This window comes from Artemia sp. Qi Xiang Cuo, chromosome 18 (assembly GCF_049724085.1).
Source record: "Artemia sp. Qi Xiang Cuo chromosome 18, ASM4972408v1, whole genome shotgun sequence".
Taxonomy (NCBI): Eukaryota; Metazoa; Arthropoda; class Branchiopoda; order Anostraca; family Artemiidae; genus Artemia; species Artemia sp. Qi Xiang Cuo.
Window position 1 is genome coordinate 46291753 of NC_142811.1, and position 22262 is coordinate 46314014.

At 35.0% G+C, this 22262-nt stretch overlaps 1 protein-coding gene across 1 annotated transcript; it reads right to left on the reverse strand.

The window, feature by feature from the left end:
• Positions 1 to 431: 431 nt before the first annotated feature.
• Positions 432 to 1238, reverse strand: LOC148941560 (lactosylceramide 4-alpha-galactosyltransferase-like). The gene has a single exon (XM_089104198.1). The coding sequence runs from the start codon at positions 1236 to 1238 to the stop codon at positions 432 to 434; it is 807 nt and encodes a 268-aa protein (XP_088960324.1).
• Between the last annotated feature and the right edge of the window lie 21024 nt (positions 1239 to 22262).

Below are 22262 nucleotides of genomic sequence, written 5' to 3' on the forward strand. Positions count from 1 at the left end.
AATCAATCAAAAAAGATCTAAGAAAGATGTTTTCCAAATAAAAGTAAATATCAATACTACAACCTTAAACGAGGGATAATAAAGTCATATAATAATTTAAACTTAAAAAACAAAAGAAATTACTATGAGTGGATAAATGAAACCCAAAATGAATAGAAATCAAAATGAATAATCATAAGGGTGAATAGATGAATTTTCAAATAAAATGAACAATAAAATGACAGTAAAATGAATAATCAAGTCAAATTTAATATGAACAGAAGTCACCACAAACAGAGCAGGGCTTCAACCCCCCCCCCCTCCAAACCCTCTAAATCCAGAGCGTCACTGGCACTTTATTGAAAATAACTTGTATTTGGAGCAGTGAAATTTTCATTTGTCACAAAATTAACAAAAACACAAAAAAATAATATCACAATGCTAATCAAGGTTTACAAATAAGAGCTGCTGAAAATGCAGTGAGAGTACACCCCCCTTCGAAGAGGCCTACTGGCCTCCTCGAAATTGTTTGTCGTGAAGTTACAAGTATCCACTACAACCTTTCTTATAAGTTCTTCACCTAAACCAATCCACGACATGGGGTTGAACTTTGTTTCATTCAAACGGTGATACAAAGCCTCTATTATTGGGTGTCCTGTGTGGAATTTAAGTACTCCGTTTGCAAAGTTTTTTAAAAGAAAAGAATTAAGATCTGCCTTGGACTTCATTAAAACTGCATCCATGTCAATATAGAGTCCACCGAATTTTTTTAATAGCGCAATTCTTGCCAAATCAGACACATGCTCTGCCTTATGGGGGGATGTACTCTTTACTTCTTCATAGATTCGTCCTAAGTTATCATTTGTGAAGAATTTCTTTGCGTCTAATTGGACGAGCTTGACATTAGTAAGATTCTTTATCCAGTCATTCTGCTGTTCCATTTTTTCTTCTTTAACTCCAGTCATATAAATCACAACAAGATGTGGATATTGTGCTCGAGCGGCAGCTTCAACACAACAAGATTGTCGCGGATTTAAATATCCCGCGTCGCTGCTCTCAACAAAGAAGGTCGTGTTGAAATCGTGGTGATCGCTGATCTCATTAAGCGTATGAATTTCGATGTCAGGTTCCATAATGTGATGCATTTGGGTGTGGAGGCATTCATTCCACTTTGATTCGAGATTTGTGTACATTACTACCATGATTATAGTAACAAAAAAGAGGCCTATGAAAACGAAATACCTCGTTTGGACTGTCATCTTAGTCTCCTGGAAGAAAGAAATCTTGAGAAATAACAAGTTCAATCATAAATGTTTTCAATTTTTGTATTTGTAATTTTGACGAAACCTGTAAACAAAGGAAAAATACGGAAGAGCGCATCTTATAAGAAAACAGCTTAAATACAAGAAAATATTTATGGAATGTTATTTATGATGCAAATGCAATTTTTCTATTACATCGCATTTCCAATTTATAGAATTTAATTTTTTTTGAATTTGTATAGATATATTTGTATTCTTATGGTTACAGATTAGCCAATCGTGACTAGTATATTATTATACTTTTCTTTTTTTTTACTTTCTTTATTACTAATGATTTCTTTTTTTGAATTTAAAGGAATAGATTTGTATTCTTATAGCTACAGACTAGCCTGGCCTCCCTTGCCCATTATTCTTCTTATTGTTATTATTTATTTAAAAATCTGCCATACAAAAAAAGGCATTAACGTACAATTGGGGCTATTGAGACAGAAACATGTTAAGATAACAATTCTTACTTCATAATATGCAGAAAAATTGTATTTAAAAGATTTTGAAGGCACTTCCACTATACTCTACCCCACCTTCTACTTTGCAAATATATAGCCCAAGTTACATATTTCTCATCGTTTTGTTATGCGTCACTTTTCGTTTCAACCCGTGTACCTGAAAATTGAAACAACACTGATGAAATCAAGAGACGAAAAAATATTTGGACAATGTACAATTTGGGCTTTATTTTCGCACATTAGGGAAGGGGGTGAACTATAATGGAAGTACCTTCAAAACTCGTTAAATACAGTTTTTCTACATATTTTGAAGCAAGAATTGTTTTCTCAACATGTTTCCTTCTCAATATCCCCAATAGGCTAATACCCTCAAAAAAAGATAAAAGACAGAGCATAAACAAAAGAAAATAAGTTAAAGAAAAGACACAGAACGCAAATCAAACCGGTAAAAATAAAGAAAACACTTTGAAAAAATTATGATTGGGTTCAGAACAAACTTCAAATCAGACACTTAAAAACACAATAAATGCTTGGGTAAATAATTGGGTCGCAACCGAGATGGGTTTTGTTTTCAGTAAAGTAGTGTCATTTTTTGTTTCATTATTCTATAAATATTGAGAAATAGGATGTGTCAGTTTATTTGAGCTGGTATATTTGCTATTATGCCAATTTTTAACAGGGGGTGAGGGCTGGGACGCAGACGTCATGGCAGCAAATAAATATATTTTGAAAAATTGCTGAAGAGGGAATCAAAAACTACTACTGATATTGCTAGCAAGACACTACAGCACCAAGCCGCCTGAGGCCGACACAACTGCGCACGCTCCTTCTCAATCCCAACCTGTTCAAAGCGCCCCTCTTCACACCCTCCTAAGAAGCACCAGTTTTCTTTAAATCCTTTCTTTTGACCTCTTCGCACTCAATTCGGGAACGACCTTCTTTTCGTTTGGCCTTGGACGTTCAGTCATCTAAACGACACGGGGAATCAAATGGTAGCCTTTTACTCATTTGTTATTGTTGTAATTAGTTTAAATTAATATTTCAAGAGAAAAAATCAGTAGGCCATTAGATAATACATTTTAAAATTTGAATAAAAGAAAGAAAATCCAAATATTACCCATTTTGGTCTGATTTCTAAATGGAAATCTCTTGATTCTCCTGTCTCTTAAATTTAATTTCTTGAGTGGAATCGAATCCTCGAAAAAGGTTTTTCCTTCTATGTCGAAATAATAAGAAAAACCGAAAGCCTAAATGTTTGTAGTAGCCTACCAGAAAATGAATCTTACTCGCACTCAGGGTGGCGCCCGCTGGTGATTTTTCATCCTCCTGGTGATTTTTCTGGTTATATTCTTGAATCTGGTGATTTTCTTTTTTAATTTGGTCATTTTTGATGATTTTCATTTAATTTGGTGATGTTCTACAAAAGTGGTTGACATTCCATGCATGATTGGTTTTCACTGTCTTACTGAGGAAATTACAAGTGACTTTCGTATTTTATGTCTTGTTTTTATTTGTTATTTCCAAAGAATGGTGTTATTTTGTGCTTTTCTGTAAGTAGTAATCAATGTTATACTTTACGTACGCCCCTAGGAATCTCCATGTTATTTGCGTACGCCTCTACACCTTTTCAAAGAGATTCAGAACTCCCTCACATGGTATTATACTTCTGGTCCATCTTGTGCTAGTTGGGAATTGCGTAATATGTTATGAAGGACAATTATTAAAGTGAAATTATGTCAATGTTCTAGTTTTTCTAAATCAGTATTGCCTATAACTTAATATATTCAAATATTTTTTGATAACTTGATTGGTGATTGGATTTGAATAAAAGGAATTCAAATATTTTGTCTAGAAAATAGACTGTCGTGTTTTAGCATTTCACAGTTTGAATAACTCGTTCAAGGGGTAAAATAGATTATTTGCTCTGGATATTTATATATGGAGAATTTTAAGAGTACTTGTGAGTATATTTTTTTTATATTACATTAATTTGCCTATAAAATAGACTGTCGTGTTTTAGTATTAGGTTTATGGCAGAAGGATCTCCTAGAGTAGTTATAGTGTGATAGCGGGGGGCGAGTTGCTAGCGAAAAACCCGTGTGATTGAATAAAAGGAATTCAAATATTTTGCCTATGAAATAGACGGTCGTGTTGTAGCATTAGGTTGATGGCAGAAGTATCTCTTAGAGTAGTTATAGTGTGATAGTGGGGGGTGAGTTTGCTAGCGAATGTGCATTGACTTACCATACAGGTTTCTGGGCCAACCAGACAGGTTTCTGGGCCAACCAGACAGGTTTCTGGGCCAACCAGACAGGTTTCTGGGCTAATAGGTGTATGGAAATACTGCGGGTACACCTAAATGGAAATACCTGTCTTGGCCAACCAGACAGGTTTCTGGGTCAACCAGACAGGTTTCTGGGCCAACCAGACAGGTTTCTGGGCTAATAAGTGTATGGAAATACTGTGGGTACACCATATACGGCAACCTAAATGGAATTTGAGGCTCGATAAAATGAAATTATGTCATTATTCTAGTTTTTCTAAACCAGTATTGCCTATAACTTAATATATTCAACTATTTTTTGATAACTTGATTGGTGATTGGATTTGAATAAAAGGAATTAAAATATTTTGACTATGAAATAGACTGTTGTGTTGCAGCATTTCACAGTTTGAATAACTCATTCAAGGAGTAAAATAGATTATTTGCTCTGGATATTCAAATATGGAGAATTTTAAGAGAGTACATGTGAGTATATTTTCTTATGTTATATTAATTTGTCTATAAAATAGACTGCCGTGCTGTAGCATTAGATTGATGGCAGAAGGATCTCTTAGAGTAGTTAAAGTGCGATAGTGGGGGGTGAGTTGCTAGCGAAAAACCCGTGTGGTTGAATAAAAGAAATTCAAATATTTTGCCTATGAAATAGACTGTCGGGTTATAGCATTAGGTTGATAGCAGAAGGATCTCTTAGAGTAGTTATAGTGTGATAGTGGGGGGCGAGTTGCTAGAGAATGTGCATTGACTTACCATACAGGTTTCTGGGCCAACCAGACAGGTTTCTGGGCTAATAGGTGTATGGAAATACTGTGGGTACACCTAAATGGAAATACCTGTCTTGGCCAACCAGACAGGTTTCTGGGCCACCCAGACAGGTTTCTGGGCCACCCAGACAGGTTTCTGGGCCAACCAGACAGGTTTCTGGGCTAATAGGTGTGTGGAAATACTGTGGGTACACCATATACGGCAACCTAAACTGTTGTAGCATTAGGTTGATGGCAGAAGGATCTCTTAGAGTAGTTATAGTGTGATAGTGGGGGGTGAGTTGCTAGCGAAAAACCCGTGTGGTTGAATAAAAAGAATTCAAATATTTTGCCTATGAAATAGACTGTCGTGTTATAACATTAGGTTGATGGCAAAAGGATCTCTTAGAGTAGTTAGAGTGTGATAGTGGGGGACGAGTTGCTAGCGAATGTGCATTGACTTACCATACAGGTTTCTGGGCCAACCAGACAGGTTTCTGGGCTAATAGGTGTATAAAAATACTGTGGGTACACCTAAATGGAAATACCTGTCTTGGCCAACAAGACAGGTTTATTGGCCAACAAATAATGTGTCCTTGCTGACCAGACAGGTTTTTGGACTAACAAATGCATGATAATACTTTGGGTTCATCACGTAAGGCAACCTAAATTGAATTTGAGGCTCGATAAAATGAAACTGCATCATTATTATAGTTTTTCTAAACCAGTATTGCCTATAATTTCATATATTCAAATATTTTTTGATAACTTGATTGGTGATTGGATTTGAATAAAAGGAATTCAAATATTTTGCCTATAAAATAGACTATCGTGTTGTAACATTTCACAGTTTGAGAATATTTACTAAAATTGAAACACATGAACTGTTTAATTAGCATAGGAAGCTTTTTAAATAATGCTGGGAAATCCAGAGCCCCCTCCATGGAAAGATCCTCCCACCTAACCCCCAACCCCCCACACTGGCCTTGGGAAGGCATAGAGGTTTTGCCCCCAACGTATGTTAGTTTCTGCTCGTTTTGAGTTTGACTCGATTATTTATTGTAATTTCTTTTCGGTTTGGGTTTCATTTATTTATAGATGCTGATTAGTGGTAGTTTCACGCTTGGTAGATTATTTGATTTTTTTTTTGCTCAATTTTTGTTTAATGGAGTTCTTTACTTTTCTTTGAAAAAATTATTTTGTATAAAACGTTTTTTTAATTAACTACATATAGTATTGGTTATTGGGAAGCATACAGACGTTTTCAGGGGGAATTTTTTCTAGTGTGGGGGGGGGGGGTATTCAAATTCTTCCTTGAGTAGCTACCACTGTGAGGGATCTAAGCCTTTTTTGACCCTTGATGCAATAGGCAATGGGATATAATAGTGAACATAGCTCTAAATTTAATAACATAAAATATTTGATTCAAGATGTGAAATGCATTAAGAACCTTACCTCTTTTCAGAGGTTAAGAGACGTATTGTTTAATTAAAATAGGAAGCTTGTTTAAAAGTATAAACAGCTTTAATTTAGAGAGTATCTTATTAAAAATATGCTTGGTTTAACCTCCATCTAGGACTTCCGCTCTTTTCTTTATGTGTTTAAGTAGCTTGAAATTTAGGTCTTTAAGTTTGCAAGCTACATACTGAGAAAATTGGTAATAATTTTTATTTTAGGATGTTGTTGATCAAATCCCCCAGCAAAAGTGAGCAAAGTTAGATATCACCCCTGACAGCAATGTGAGTTATAGCAAAATACACCATGAAAATACCCCCTTGCACATTTTCGAAGATCAGAGTGCTACAAGAAAACAGATAATTATGCTTATAAAACACAAGAAAAAGTAGACTTTCACTTCTATTTAAAGAAAGAGATGTGAGGCGCTATGCTCAGTTAAACAATGCAAAGAAGTATCCTATAGTGTTGTTATGCTAAATTTCCAATTGGTCTGTGAATGTTCGTTTCTAAAAGCTGTATTTTTATGATTTCAAATAAAATCCGTTGGCTTTTTTAATATTCATATTGCTCAAAGGGTCAAGAGTTTCTTTGAATATAGTTTATATCCTAGCCCCCTGCGATATAACCCATCCATCACTTGAAAAGCCTATACCTGAGGTAGTCACTGCTATTTTTTATCAAGCAAATATCTGAATGCATTTAACGTCTAGTATGAATGGCTTGCAAAAAACACGAAAGTACTACTACTAGTAACAACTCATTGCACCACAAAACCATCTGATGTAGTCACGGCTATTTTTTATCAAGAAAATATCTTAATGCATTTAAGGTATAGTATTAATGGCTTGCCAAAAAAAAAAACGAAAATTCTACTACTAGTAACAATTCAGTGAACCACAAAACAATCTGAGGTAGTCAATGCTATTTGTTATCAAGGAAATATCTGAATGCATTTAAGGTATAGTATGAATGGCTTGCAAAAAACACGAAAGTACTACTACTAGTAACAACTCATTGCACTACAAAACCATCTGATGTAGTCACGGTTGTGTTTTATCGAGAAAATATCTGAATGCATTTAAGGTCTAGTATGAATGGCTTGCAAAAAACACGAAGTACTACTACTAGTAAAAACTCAATTCACCACAAAACCAACTGAGGTAGTCAAGGCTATGTTTTATCAAGAAAGTATGTGAATGCAATTAAGGTATAGTATGAATGACTTGCAAAAACACGAAGTACTACTACTAGTAACTACTCACTCCATCACAAAACCATCAGAGGTAGTCAATACTATGTTTCCTCAAGAAAATATCTGAATGCATTTAAGGTATAGTATGAATGGCTTGCAAAAAACACGAAAATACTACTACTAGTAATAACTTACTGCACCACAAAACCATCTGATGTAGTCAAGGCTATGTTTTATCAAGAAAATATCAGAATTCATTTAAGGTATAGCATGATTGGCTTTCAAAAAGCACGAAAGTACTACTACTAGTAACAACTCACTTCACCACAAAACCATATGAGGTAGTCAAGGTTTTGTTTTATAAAGAGAATGTTAGAATTAATTTAAGGTATAGTAAGAATGGCTTCCAAACAACTTGAAAATACTACTACTAGTATCAACTCACTGCACTACAAAACCATCTGAGGTAGTCACGGCTATGTTTTATCAAGAAAATATCTGAATGCATTTAAGGTTTAGTATGAATGACTTGCAAAAAACACGAAATTACTACTACTAGTAACAACTCACTACACTACAAAATCATCTGAGGTATTCAAGGCTATGTTTTATCAAGGAAACTTCTGAATGCATTTAAGGTATAGTATGAATAGCTTGCAAAAAAAACGATACGTCGGATAACATTGACCAAATCAATCTATTAGAATGAATAAATTCTCTACCATCATCCATTGTTGGATTTCTGATTATGAAAAAATTGTAAGTAAGTAAGTAGCAAACTCTTTCTTGAATTCAACTCATGGAAACACAATACAGATATTATAAAAAAAATTGTTACTACTACTAGTAACAACTCACTGCACTACAAAACCATCTGATGTAGTCACGGCTATGTTTTATCAAGGAAACTTCTGAATACATTTAAGGTATAGTATGAATGGCTTGCAAAAAACACGAAAATTATACTACTAGTAACAACTTACTGCGCCACAAAACCATCTGAAGTAGTCACGGCTATGTTTTATCAAGAAAATATCTGAATGCATTTAAGGTCTAGTATGAATGGCTTGCAAAAACACGAAAGTACTACTACTAGTGACAACTCACTGCACCACAAAACCATCTAAGGTAGTCACGGCTATGTTGTATCAAGAAAATATATGAATGCATTTAAGGTCTAGTAAGAATGACTTGCAAAAAACACGAAAATACTACTACTAGTAAAAACTCACTGCACTAAAAAACAATCTGATATATTCACGGCTACGTTTTATCAAGGAAAATTCTGAATACATTTAAGTTATAGTATGAATGGCTTGCAAAAAACACGAAAGTACTACTACTAGTAACAACTCACTGCACCACAAAACCATCTGAGGTAGTCAAGGTTATGTTTTATCAAGAAAATATCAGAATGCATTTAAGGTCTAGTATGAATGACTTGCAAAAAACACGAAAGTACTACTACTAGTAACAACTCACTGCACTACAAAACCATCTGATGTAGTCAAGGCTATGTTTTATCAAGTAAAATTAAGAATTCATTTAAGGAATAGCATGAATGGGTTGCAAAAAATACGAAAATACTACTACTAGTAACAACTCACTGCACTACAAAACCATCTGATGTAGTCAAGGCTATGTTTTATCAAGATAATATCAGAATGCATTTAATGTATAGTATGAATGTCTTGCAAAAAACACGAAAATACTACTACTAGTAACAACTTACTGCACCACAAAACCATCTGAAGTAGTCATGGCTATGTTTTATCAAGAAAATATATGAATGCATTTGAGGTCTAGTATGAATGACTTGCAAAAACCACGAAAGTACTACTACTAGTAACAACTCACTGCACCACAAAACCATCTGAGGTAGTCAAAGCTGTTTTTTATCAAGAAAATATCTGAATGCATTTAAGGTCTAGCATGAATGACTTGCAAAAAACATGACAATACTACTACTAGCATCAACTCACTGCACCACAAAACCATCTGATGTATTCAAGGCTATGTTTTATCATGGAAATATCTTAATGCATTTAAGGTTTAGCATGAATGACTTGCAAAAAACACGAAAGTACTACAACTAGTAACAACTCACTGCACTACAAAACCATCTGAGGTAGTCAAGGCTATGTTTTATCAAGGAAACTTCTGAATGCATTTAAGGTCTAGTATGAATGGCTTGCAAAAAAAAACGATACGTCGGATAGCATTGACAAAATCAATCTATTAGAATGAATAAATTCTCTACCATCATCCATTGTCGGATTTCTGATTATGAAAAAAATGTAAGTAAGTAGCAAACTCTTTCTTGAATTCAAATCATGGATACACAATACAGATATTATAAAAAAAAATTGGTACTACTACTAGTATCAACTCACTACACCAAAAAACCATCTGAGTTAGTCATGACTACGTTTTATCAAGTAACAATCTGAATAAATTTAAGTACTAGAATGACTGGATTTCAAAAAATAAGAAAATTATAAAACTACTAAAAACTAGCTGCAACAGAAAACCATCTGAGGTAGTCAAGGCTATGTTTTATCAAGAAAATATCAGAATGCATTTAAGGCATAGTATGAATGGCTTGCAAAAAACACGAAAATACTACTACTAGTAACAACTGACTGCACCACAAAACCATCTGAAGTAGTCACGGAGATGTTTTATCAAGAAAATACCTGCATGCATTTAAGGTCTAGTATGAATGGCTTGCAAAAAACACGAAACTACTACGACTAGTAACAACTCACTGCACCACAAAAGCATCTGAGGTAGTCACGGCTATGTTTTATCAAGAAAATAACTGAATGCATTTAAGGTCTAGTATGAATGACTTGCAAAAAACACGAAAGTACTACTACTAGTATCAACTCACTGCACTACAAAACCATCTGAGGTAGTCACGGCTATGTTTTATCAAGAAAATATCTGAATGCATTTAAGGTCTAGTATGAATGACTTGCAAAAAACACGAAAGTACTACTACTAGTAACAACTCACTGCACTACAAAACCATCTGAGGTATTCAAGGCTATGTTTTATCAAGGAAACTTCTGAATGCATTTAAGGTCTAGTATGAATGGCTTGCAAAAAAAACGATACGTCGGATAACATTGACAAAATCAATCTATTAGAATGAATAAATTCTCTACCATCATCCATTGTCGGATTTCTCATTATGAAAAAATTGTAAGTAAGTAAGTAGCAAACTCTTTCTTGAATTCAACTCATGGATACACAATACAGATATTATAAGAAAAAATGTAATTTCCATACTTCATTTGCATGCAATAGATACCGAGAGTGCTATGATTCCTCCCCGCAATGACTTCTAAGGGTTTTATGACTCCTCCCCACAATGAATTCCGACGGCTTTAGGACTCATCCCTCTAGCCATAACTCCATTCAACCTTGAGCGAAAGTATAAAAGTTTGATGAAGTACGTCTCTACTTAACAATTACATTAATAGCTTCCAAGATGATAGGACTGTATGACACCGAATTTATCGGTTTGAAAAAATCATCTTGTGGTGTTATATTTGAATGTGCATTTTTATTATTGTCTATGGAACACTATGAGATTAACTGTTATTATTGATTAGTGAACTATAATATGTTTGAACATGAAAAAAGCTTCTCTAATACTAAAACGATTCGTATGAACAAACTAGGATTCTATGATAGAGTGATTACACAACTTAATAACACTGGTCAGGAACTGAGAAATGTCCAGGAGGAGGTCAATTACATTTTCAGCTTTTTTGGGGTTGAAGCACTACGTAAAGGGCAATGTACCTTCAGATAAAGTTTTTATCCAAAAGTGTAACCCTAGGATTCCACTTTTCAATCTAGAAGAGTTTAAGTGTCCTAAATTTGAAGGGGCTTATCACCGTCCTGAAGACGAGGTTAGGTTTCTCGCGGAGTGGATACCTGAGGACATACCTGATCGTAATAAATCCATAAGACATGGTAAAAACTATTCTATATCATGGGACCATCGTTTCTGGACGTTTAAGAGTGAACTCTTACTATTTTTATGTAAAGTACTATTTTTATGTAAATATGTGTTGTTTTTTTTCTCAAAAAAAAAATCTGTTAATACGTTTAAGCAATAAATATCTTTAAGCTTAACCAGTCTTTATTCTTTAGAATAGTTCTATTCATTTCACTAAATTATGAAGAAATTTTAAGTAAGTAACAATCACTTTCTTGCAATTCGCTTCCTGGACACAATACAGATATTTAATTCAAAAAATCATAATAAAATCGCAAGTAAATAATAAACTGCTTATTGTTTTCACCTATTGAATACACAATACCGAAATATCTTTCTAGAAATTATGAACTTGTAAATAGGTAACAATCTCTTTCTTGAAGTCAGCTCTTGTATACATAAAGCAGAAATTTCATTCAAGAAATTATGAAAAAATTGTAAGTAAGTAACAATGTGTCAGTGTGTGTGCAAGGCAGAGAAATTTCCTCACAAATTCCACTATTTGATGCCCCCCTCCACCCCACCGCAGCGCCCCCCCCCCCGTGGCGTTCCCCGCCCCCGATGTTTGCTAGAATTCCTTAAGAATGACACCTGAATCACAAAAACTGTTTAATTAGAATAAATAGCTCTTTTGAAAGTACTAAAAACACTTTAGCATAAAGAACGAGGTATTGACTAGGGGGCGAACACCGCCGATGTCTCTGATTGGCTCCTAAAAAATGGTAAATTCCACTATTTAATGCCCCCCTCTGGCAAAACTCTTTCTTGAAGTCACCTCTTATAAAGACACTGAATTTACACCACGATGGTGCATACATAGTGAGAGAGACATTGAAAGTTGACATAGCTTTATTTCATTTTTTAAGGTTAATTTAGACGAGGTTACGTGCACGCACGCCTCTTTTTTAAATTGTTGATCAGCATGCCTAAGACTCTAGGCAGGCATGCCTTTCCAAAAACTAACCTGACAAGTATGTGTCCAATAAGAGAGTCATTCATACTCCTGCCATTTACCTGTGCCCCAGCCGTTTAAACATTTGCTTCTCAATTACTTGGACTATCTATCTTGGCTTTTCTCTGTCTACAAATACCCAGCCCAGTCTTGATGCAACCTATTGCCCAAAATACTTGATAACTTCAATTCAATGCGTGCGCGCTCCTTATTTCTGGTTGAAAATGCTTATTTTTTAATTTAATTGGGATGAAAAGTCAAAGTCCAGCATAAAGAGCAAGGTATTTCGGAGGGGGCAGCTCACTTCATATACGGGATAATTTCCATTCGTAAACTCCTTATTTCTGGTTGAAAATGCTTATTTTTTAATTTAATTGGGATGAAAAGTCAAAGTCTAACATAAAGAACAAGGTATTTCGGAGGGGGCAGCTCGCTTCATATACGGAATAATTTCCATTCGTCTTAGTTTTTAACGATGCTCCTTATTTCTGGTTGAAAATGCTTATTTTTTTAATTTAATTGGGATGAAAAGTCAAAGTCTAACATAAGGAGCAAGGTATTTCGGAGGGGGCATCTAACTTCATATACGGGATAATTTCCATTCGTCTTAGTTTTTAACGATGCTCATTATTTCTGGTTGAAAATGCTTATTTTTTAATTTAATTTGGATGAAAAGTCAAAGTCTAGCATAAAGAGAAAGGTATTTCGGAGGGGGCAGCTCACGTTATTTACGGGATAATTTCTATTCGTCTTAGTTTTTAACGAGGCTCCCTTATTTCTAGTTGAAAATGCTTATTTTTTAATTTAATTGGAGTCAAAAGTCAAAGTCTAGCATAAAGAGCAAGATATTTTGGAGGGGGCAGCTCACTTCATATACGGGATAATTTCCATTCGTCTTAGTTTTTAACGAATAGTAACCGAAACTCTAAAAACCGGAATTTTGATACCCACAGATACATCAATAGAATTAAAATTTCATGCTGATTTCAAATATATAAGTTTCATTAAGTTTAGTTTTACCCATCAAAAGTTATGCATCTGAAAAAATTTGACTTATTTTAGAAAAAAGGGGGAAACACCCCCTAAAAGTCATAGAACTTTAATGAAAATTACACCATCGGATTAAACGTACCAGAGAACCCTGCTGTAGAAATTTCAAGCTCCTATCTGCAAAAATGTGGAATTTTATATTTTTTGTCAAAAGAAAGATCACGGATGCGTGTTTATTTGTTTGTTTTTTTTGTTTGTTTGTTTTTTTTGTTTTTTTTCCCAGGGGTGATCGTATCGATCCAGTAGTCCTCGAATATCGTAAGAGGGCTCATTTGAACGTAAATTAAAAGTTCTAGTGCCCTTTTTAAGTGACCAAAAAAATTGGAGGGCAACTTGGCCCCCTCCCACGCTCATTTTTTTCCCGAAGTCACCCAATTAAAATTTTGAGATATCCATTTTGTTCAGCATAGACGAAAGTTTAATAAAAATGTCTTTTAGGATGACTTCATCCCCCACAGTTCCGAGGGGAAGGGTTGCAAATTATGAACTTTGCCCATTGTTTATATCACAGTTCATATAATTATCCAGTATGATCATTCTCTATCTCACCCATTATAAAAACCCAGACCGGGGTGCGAGTGCTCCAGAGAACGTTTTCGCAGATATAAACATAAGCAAAGTCAGATTAGCGGGAATACGGGTTAGTCTGTTTCCGATTGTTTCCAACAAAGTGCATGGAAACAATCGGAAAGAGACTAACCCGCATTCCCACTAATGCAGAAATAAGTGGGAGGAGCTTTTTGTTCGCACCGAGAACGAAGACCAGAAATGATCTGCGATAAGCTTACTGGTATATTCTGTCTACTGTGGTTTATATATAGTATTGGTTATTGGGAAGTATACAGACATTTTCGGGAAGGGGTTATGGGGTTATAGGATGGGGTTACTCGGGAGAATCTTTCCTTGGAGGATGTTTCCTTGGGGTAAGAGACATTTCTATGAAGGGGGCACCGGATTTCCCAGCATTATCTAAAAAACGATCAGAAATTAAATTAAAATTAAGTTTTTTCAACTGAAAGTAAGAAGCAACATTAAAACTTAAAACGAACAGAAATCATTATGTATATGAGGGGATTCGCCCACAAGTCAATACCTCGCTCTTTATGCTAAAATTTTTTTTTTAAACTTTCAAAAGAGCTATCTATTCTAATTAAACTGCCTTTGTGATTCAGGGGTTTCTGATTCAAACAAAATTTTAACTTTAGAGTAAAGAGCGTGGTATTGACTAAGGGGAGAACCCCCTCATACACGTAATAACATATATGTAATAAAAAAACAAGCGATACGGCTCAATAGTAATCGAAACTTTAAAAAACGGTATTTTGATGTCAATGAATGTATCAAAAGAATGGGCTTATAATGCTGATTCTAAATATATAAATTTTATTAAGTTTAGTATTACTCATCAAAGGCTACGAGCCTGAGAAAATTTACCTGATTTTTGAAAGAGGGGAAAAACATCCCCTACAAGTGAAATAATTTTAATGAAAATCCCACCGTCAGATTCAGCGTATCAGAAAACCCTATTACATAGGTTTCAAGCTCATATCTGCAAAAATGTAGAATTTTGTATTTTTTGCCAAATGAAAGATCACGGATGCGTGTTTTTTTTTTTGTTTTTTTTTTCAGGGGTAATAGTTCCGACCCAGTGGTCCTAGAACATCAAGAGAGAGCTCATTCGAACGGAAATTAAAAGTTATAGTGCCCTTTTCAGTGACCAAAAAAACTTTAAAAAACTTTAAAAAAAGGAAAATTAATATGCGAATTTCGTTTTAATCATTCAAGTACGGTGAGTCAAAATCAAAGCTGCATTAATTCAAAAACGTTCAGAAATTAACTAAATAAAACAAGTTTTTTCAACTGAAAGTAAGGAGTGACATTAAAACTTAAAACGAACAGAAATTATTCCGTATATGAAAGGGACTGTCCCCTCTTCAACGCCTTGCTCTTTACGCTAAAGTTTGACTCTGTCTCACAACTTTATTTTTTTAAACAATACAAAACTTTAGCGTAAAGAGCGAGGCGTTGAGGAGAGGACAGTCCCTTTCGTATATGGAATAATTTCTGTTCGTTTTAAGTTTTAATGTCGCTCCTTACTTTCAGTTGAAAAAACTTGTTTTATTTAGTTAATATGAATAAAAATCCCACTCTCTTTCCACCCAACGTTTTATGGCAAAACATTACGAAAAGTTTCTGCACAGATCTTGGACTGATCGAACATCTTGACTAAATATTCAAATTTTGCCCAAAATTCTAATTCTAGAACATTTCAGTTCTTGAGTCGAAGAAAGTAAAAACAAACTTATACATAAGCCTAAAATTAACCAATAAGAAAACTATGTCAATTAAAAAAACAGACGTAAATAAATTCCAAATGAGAATTGTTTCTAAGAAAAGCAAACGGTCATGTTTAAACCTAAGAGGAACAGAAATAAGGTCAAATAATAATGCAAACATGAAACGACAGAAATGACTATGAATACTACTACGACTAACTCATTGCAGCACCAAGCCGCCCAAGGCCAATAAAGCTACACATACTGCTCCTTCACTCCAATCTATTCAAAACTTGGTACTGATGTGTTAGCCAGTACACACTGGAGAATTTCGATCTATAAAATCAGACAATAACCGGTTTATTGCTGTTTGTATACGCAGACAATTAACTTCGGCTCAGTAGAAAACTACATTGTAGCTATATTTAGTTGGTAATTTTTGGTTAGACAAGGTTACATTTTGCATGTAGCTCCGCAATGCTTAACCCCCCTCTTCCCTAATGTACAAATATGCAGTCCAAATTATATATATCCTATCTATCTCCAAAGTTTCTCAGCTGTTCCAACCCCAGACCTGTAGATCCAACTTCTCGAGTGTGTACTGGCTAACAAATAAGTACCCAAAACGTCACTATTAACCCTCCCCCCCCCCCGTGAGGTTTCAATTTCCTTTAAGTCATCCCTTATTATCCTTTCTCATCCCATTAGAGTTGACCTGCCGAGTAATTAACAAATTACTATGAATGAATAAATGATTCCAAAATGAACATAATTTAAATTAAAAAGTGAAGCATAAGTCAAACACAAATTAACCCAAATATGAGTAGGGCTACCGCCCCTCTAGATCCTCTAAAATGCTAGAGCGTCACTTGCGCTTTACTGAAAACAGAAATATATTATAAAGTTCCTCTTTTTTTACTGATTCGTCCGTTCTATTTGTTGCGTCAATAAACGCAAGAGATTGCTTCACAAGTCAGTACTCATTTAGAACATTTAATTAGGCATGAATTTTATATGAGATAGAATGCAATGGAAATTTTTGAGAAATAAGAGGCATTTGAAAATATTGCAAAATTAAATTGAAATTGATTATTGTAATTATTTGAATATTTCTTTTCTTTCGTGTAATCTTTACTTTTATCATCATTAATGGTTTGACTAATAAAAACCGCACAGTTCATAAACATATAGTTTTCAGTCAAGCATAAGTGGCAGTCAAACCTCTTAGACGGTTTGAGATTCAGGTTGCTAGAATAGGTTCAAAAATTAATGTTAGGAAGACTAAGTCACTAAGGCTAGAAATAAGTGAAGATGAAATCGTGACGGTGAGTAACGAAAAGAGTGATCAGGTTAACAGCTTCACTTACCTTGGTAGTATTATTAGTAAAGACAGCGGGTGCCGTGAAGACGTTAAAAGCAGAATAGCCAAGGCTCAGGGTATTTTTTCACAGTTAAAAAAAGTTTGGAAGAATACTAAGATAAGTCTGCAAACCAAGATTAAAATTTTGGAAGCTACAGCGATGACAGTGTCAAATATGGCTATGAAGCATGGGCATGCCGAAAAACGGATGAAGATTTGCTACATGTTTTCCAAAGACACTGCCTATGGATTGTTTTGGGTACCCGGCTGAGTGACCGTATTTCTAACTGTAGGCTCTACGAAAAGTGTGGTTTAAACCCGCTTTCTAGGGCTATAATGAGAAAAAGGTTGAGATGGCTAGGGCAAGTTCTGCGGATGAAGGATGACAGATTGCCCAAGATTGTACTTTTCGGCCACCCGTCTAGAGCTAAACGGAAGGCAGGTCGTTCGCGGTTGGGGTAGGAGGATGTCATAAAGAAAGATTTAAAGGAAATGGAAGTTTTCTGGGAGTGTATAAAGAAGGAAGTTTTGATTATGTGGGAAAGGTTAAGGAGCGTGTGTAGGTATTGGCCTCGGAAAGCTTGATGATGTACTTAGTTGTTAGTAATAGTAGTAGTAGATAGATACAGCAGAGATTAGCTTGAAATTTTTGTCTTAATAAATTATGTTTGCAAAGAACAACTTTTCGCAAGTAGTCGCTGTATCAAACAATTGGTGGTAATGAACTATAGCTAACGAGCGACATGGCCGGATAGTCATCGATCCTCTAAAAACAGATTCAGCATACCAGAATTAAACAGAATTTTGTACTCGGTGCATCAAACAATTTGTGATATCGAGGAATAGGTAACGAGCGACTCGGCCTAATAGTCATCGGACCTTTAAAAACGAGATTTTGATTAGGCTACACCAACACCAGATACAACGAAAGAATAGATATTCTAGGCTGATTCCAAATATGTAAGATTCATTAAGTTTAAGGTTACCCGTCAAAACTTATGACCCTGAGAACCCATCATAAGCTGCAATCTTGGAAAATCTGCCTGATTTTCAAAAAAGGGGGAACACCCTCGAAAGGTTGAGCGATCTTAACAAATATCACACTATCAGATTGAGCATATCAGGGAACCCTGCTGTAGAGGTTTCAAGCTTCATCAACAAAAATGCACAATTCTGTGCCAAAAAAAAAAATAATCAGGGATGCGTGTTAATTTATTGTTGTTTTTTTTCCGGGGGTGATCGTAGCGAAACAATGATCCTAGAATACAGGGAGAGGGCTTATTTTAACGGGAACCACAGGTTCTAATTTTCTTATTTAAGAAAACTTAAAAAAAAAGCATATCAGAGAACCCTGCTGTAGAGGTTTCAAGCTCCTATCTACAAAAATGTAGGATCATGTGTTTCTTTGCCAAAATTAATTAAAAAAACTTTTTCCACAATATAAGTTTTTCCAAGAAAAGTAAAGAACTCCATTAAACAAAAATGAGCAAAACTAAAATCAAATAATCTGCCAAGCGTGAAACTACCACAAATCAGCATTGATAAATAAATGAAATCCAAAACGAACAAAAATTACAATAATTAATCTAGTCAAACTCAAAACGAGCAGAAATTAACATAAGTTGGGCGCAAAACCCCTATGCCTTCCCAAGGCCAGAACAAAATTTGCACTTTACTACAAAAATATAAATGTTTTTATTTTTATAACTTTAATAAATCAAATAATATTAACATTTTGCATCAGTATATGTATATTAAACTGACAATGCACATTCATTTGTATTTTTTCAGTAAAGTGCAAATTTTGTTCTGACCTTGGGAAGGCATGGGGGTGTTGCGCCCAACTTATGTGAATTTCTGCTCGTTTTGAGTTTGACTCGGTTATTTATTGTGTTCGTTATAAGTGTTCGTTTTGGGTTTCATTTATTTATCAATGCTGATTTGTGGTAGTTTCACGCTTGGTAGATTATTAGATTTTAGTGTTGCTTATTTTTTGTTAAATGGGGCTCTTTACTTTTCTTTGGAAAACTTATTTTGTAGAAAAAGTTTTTTTTAATTAATTTCTGTTTGTTTTATAATGACATAGTCCTTTCACAAAAAAAGAAAATAATACTCTAAAACTTTTCGTTTTTTAAGACTTTATAGTTTGGCCTGCTATTTGTATGCCGGAGAAAAATTTTCAGCAATTTTCAACAGCATACACCCTTTTAAAAATCTGGACACAAATAGTACTGTTTAATTTAGTTTCACAACTCCTCTAAATGACTTGTAGGCTAATGGAAAACTTGATACCATTCGCAAAAAAAATCTGTTTACTTTCTTTGATAGCTTGGATACACTTACGCTATTTGGATTTGGTTAAATTTTAAGAGCAGAAGTAGCCCCGAACGTTTGAACCTAATACTCTCAGTTGTTCTTGGGATACTGCTGAGATGCCTTATTGGGAATCAGTATTATCACAGTGCATTTTAATTTAATCTTAAGTCAACATTTAGTTTTTAAACATATAAAAATTGGATTTGAGAGTAGTAAGGGTATAATAGATTGAAAATATACAAGAAAATAAACATTGAATTTCACTATTGATCATAAATATACATGAAAATATACATTGAAATTGCTGTTGATTTGAACTATACATTCAACTATACATTCACGCCTACAAGAATATGCTCAAAAGTGTTAAAGATTTGAACTATGCATTCAACTATACATTCACACCTACAAGAATATGCTCCATAGTGTTAAAGGTTTGAACTATACATTCAACTATACATTCACGCCTAGAAGAATATGGTGAAAAGTGTAATAGATTTGAACTATACATTCAACTATACATTCACGCCTACAAGAATATGCTCAAAAGTGTAATAGATTTGAACCCTAAATTCAACCGTACATTCAACCCTACTCTTTAGTTTACGAGATTTGCGAATTTTTTGCGAAAAGATATTTGCGTAAAGGTATTGCGATGGTTAAGAATGCCTCACGGGTAATTAAAGAATGGGATGCTTGCATCAACAATACAAAGAATAAGCTCAGATACTTAATAGATTTGACGCTTACAAGAGACATTGCTAGAAAGTATTCAATAGCTTAATTGAAAAGTAACGATAGAATGACATTGTGACTTGACCTAGCTTTACCTCGCCGATGGGGTCTGTATAATACATACGTAACGTTTGAAAAGTATTGTCAATTTAAAAAGAAGCAATCGGAGATGTTTGATTAACCTTTGCAAAAAAAGGGTAATGGGATTTGTGAATTGGAGGAGATGCCATGATTATGTACTGTATAATACACAAGTGATGTTTTGGAGCGTATTGTCAATTTAACGAGAAAATGACTGAAAAGTGTTTTGAGGGAGATGGGTTGCATGGAGGGTTGAGTTGCATGAGAGTTCAGTTAAAGGGGGTACAGTTACACGGGGATTTTGGTTATACAGGGGTTCAGTTACAAGAGGGTTCAGTTGCACGGGGGTTGAGTTAAATGGGGATTGAGTTCCACGAGAGTACAAGAAAATGACTGAAAAGTGTTTTGAGGGAGATGGGTTGCATGGAGGGTTGAGGTGCATGAGAGTTCAGTTAAAGGTGGTACAGTTACACGGGGGTTTCGATTATACAGGGGTTCAGTTACAAGAGGGTTCAGTTGCACGGGGGTTGAGTTATATGGGGTTTGCGTTCCACGAGAGTACGAGAAAATGACTGAAAAGTGTTTTGAGGGAGATGGGTTGCATGGGGGGGGTTGAATTGCATGAGAGTTCAGTTAAAGGGGGTACAGTTACACGGGGGTTTCGGTTATACAGGGGTTCAGTTACAAGGGGGTTCAGTTGCACGGGGGTTGAGTTAAATGGGGATTGAGTTCCACGAGAGTAGTGCTTTGTCGTGGCTTAGCTTGTCACAGTTTTAAAAGAGCTTTACGGGAATTGAGAGACTTAGTTGCCTAATTCCGTGTGATTTTTCTTTACTTGATGGTCATTAAAAACGAAATTTTTGTGTTAAATAAGTAGTTTTTGTATCTTTTAAAAGAGCTTTAAGGGGTTTGAGAGACTCAGTTGCCTGATTCCGTGTGGTTTTTCTTCACTTGGTGATAATTAAAAACGAAATTTTTGTGTTAAATAAGTAGTTTTTGTATCTTTTAAAAGAGCTTTACCGGGTTTGAGAGACTCAGTTGCCTAATTCCGTGTGGCTTTACTTTACTTGGTGGTCATTAAAAACGAAATTTGTGTGTTAAATCAGTAGGTTTTGTGTCTTTTAAAAGAGCTTTACGGGGTTTGAGAGACTCAGTTGCCTGCTTCTATGTGGTTTTACTTCACTTAGTGCTCATTAAAAACGAAATTTTTGTGTTAAATAATTCGTTTTTGTATCTTTTAAAAGAGCTGCTAGGGGTTTGAGAGACTCAGTTGCCTGATTACGTGTGGTGGTTATACAGGGATTCAGTTACAAGGGGGTTCAGTTGCACGGGGTTGAGTTAAATGGGGATTGAGTTCCACGAGAGTACGAGAAAATGACTGAAAAGTGTTTTGAGGGAGATGGGTTGCATGGAGGATTGAGTTGCATGAGAGTTCAGTTAAAGGGGGTAGAGTCACACGGGGGGGGGGGGTAGCCAGGGTTTCAGGTCCCCGGGGTGTCAGGGGCACGGGGGGTGAGTTAAATGGGGATTGAGTTCCACGAGAGTAGTGCTTTGTCGTGGTTTAGCTTGTCACAGTTTTAAAAGAGCTTTACAGTATTTGAGAGAGTCAGTTGCCTGATTCCGTGTGGTTTTTTTTTACTTGATGGTCATTAAAAACTAAATTTTTGTGTAAAATAAGAAGTTTTTGTATCTATTAAAATAGATTTACGGGGATTGAGAGACTCAGTTTCCTAATTCAGTGTGGTTTTTATTAACTTTGTGGTCATTAAAAACGAAATTTTTGTTTTAAATAAGTAGTTTTTGTATCTTTTAAAATAGCTTTACAGGGTTTGAGAGACTCAGTTGCCTAATCCCGTGTGGCTTTCCTTTACTTGGTGGTCATTAACAACGAAATTTTTGTGTTAAATAAGTAGTTTTTGTATCTTTTAAAAGAGCTTTACGGGGATTGAGAGACTCAGTTGCCGGATTCCGTGTGATTTTTCTTGTTTTCAGTAAAGACATTCGATATCCTAAAAGTGTTTAATTTAAACTTTTTTTAAACTTCGAAATTTTTCAACTT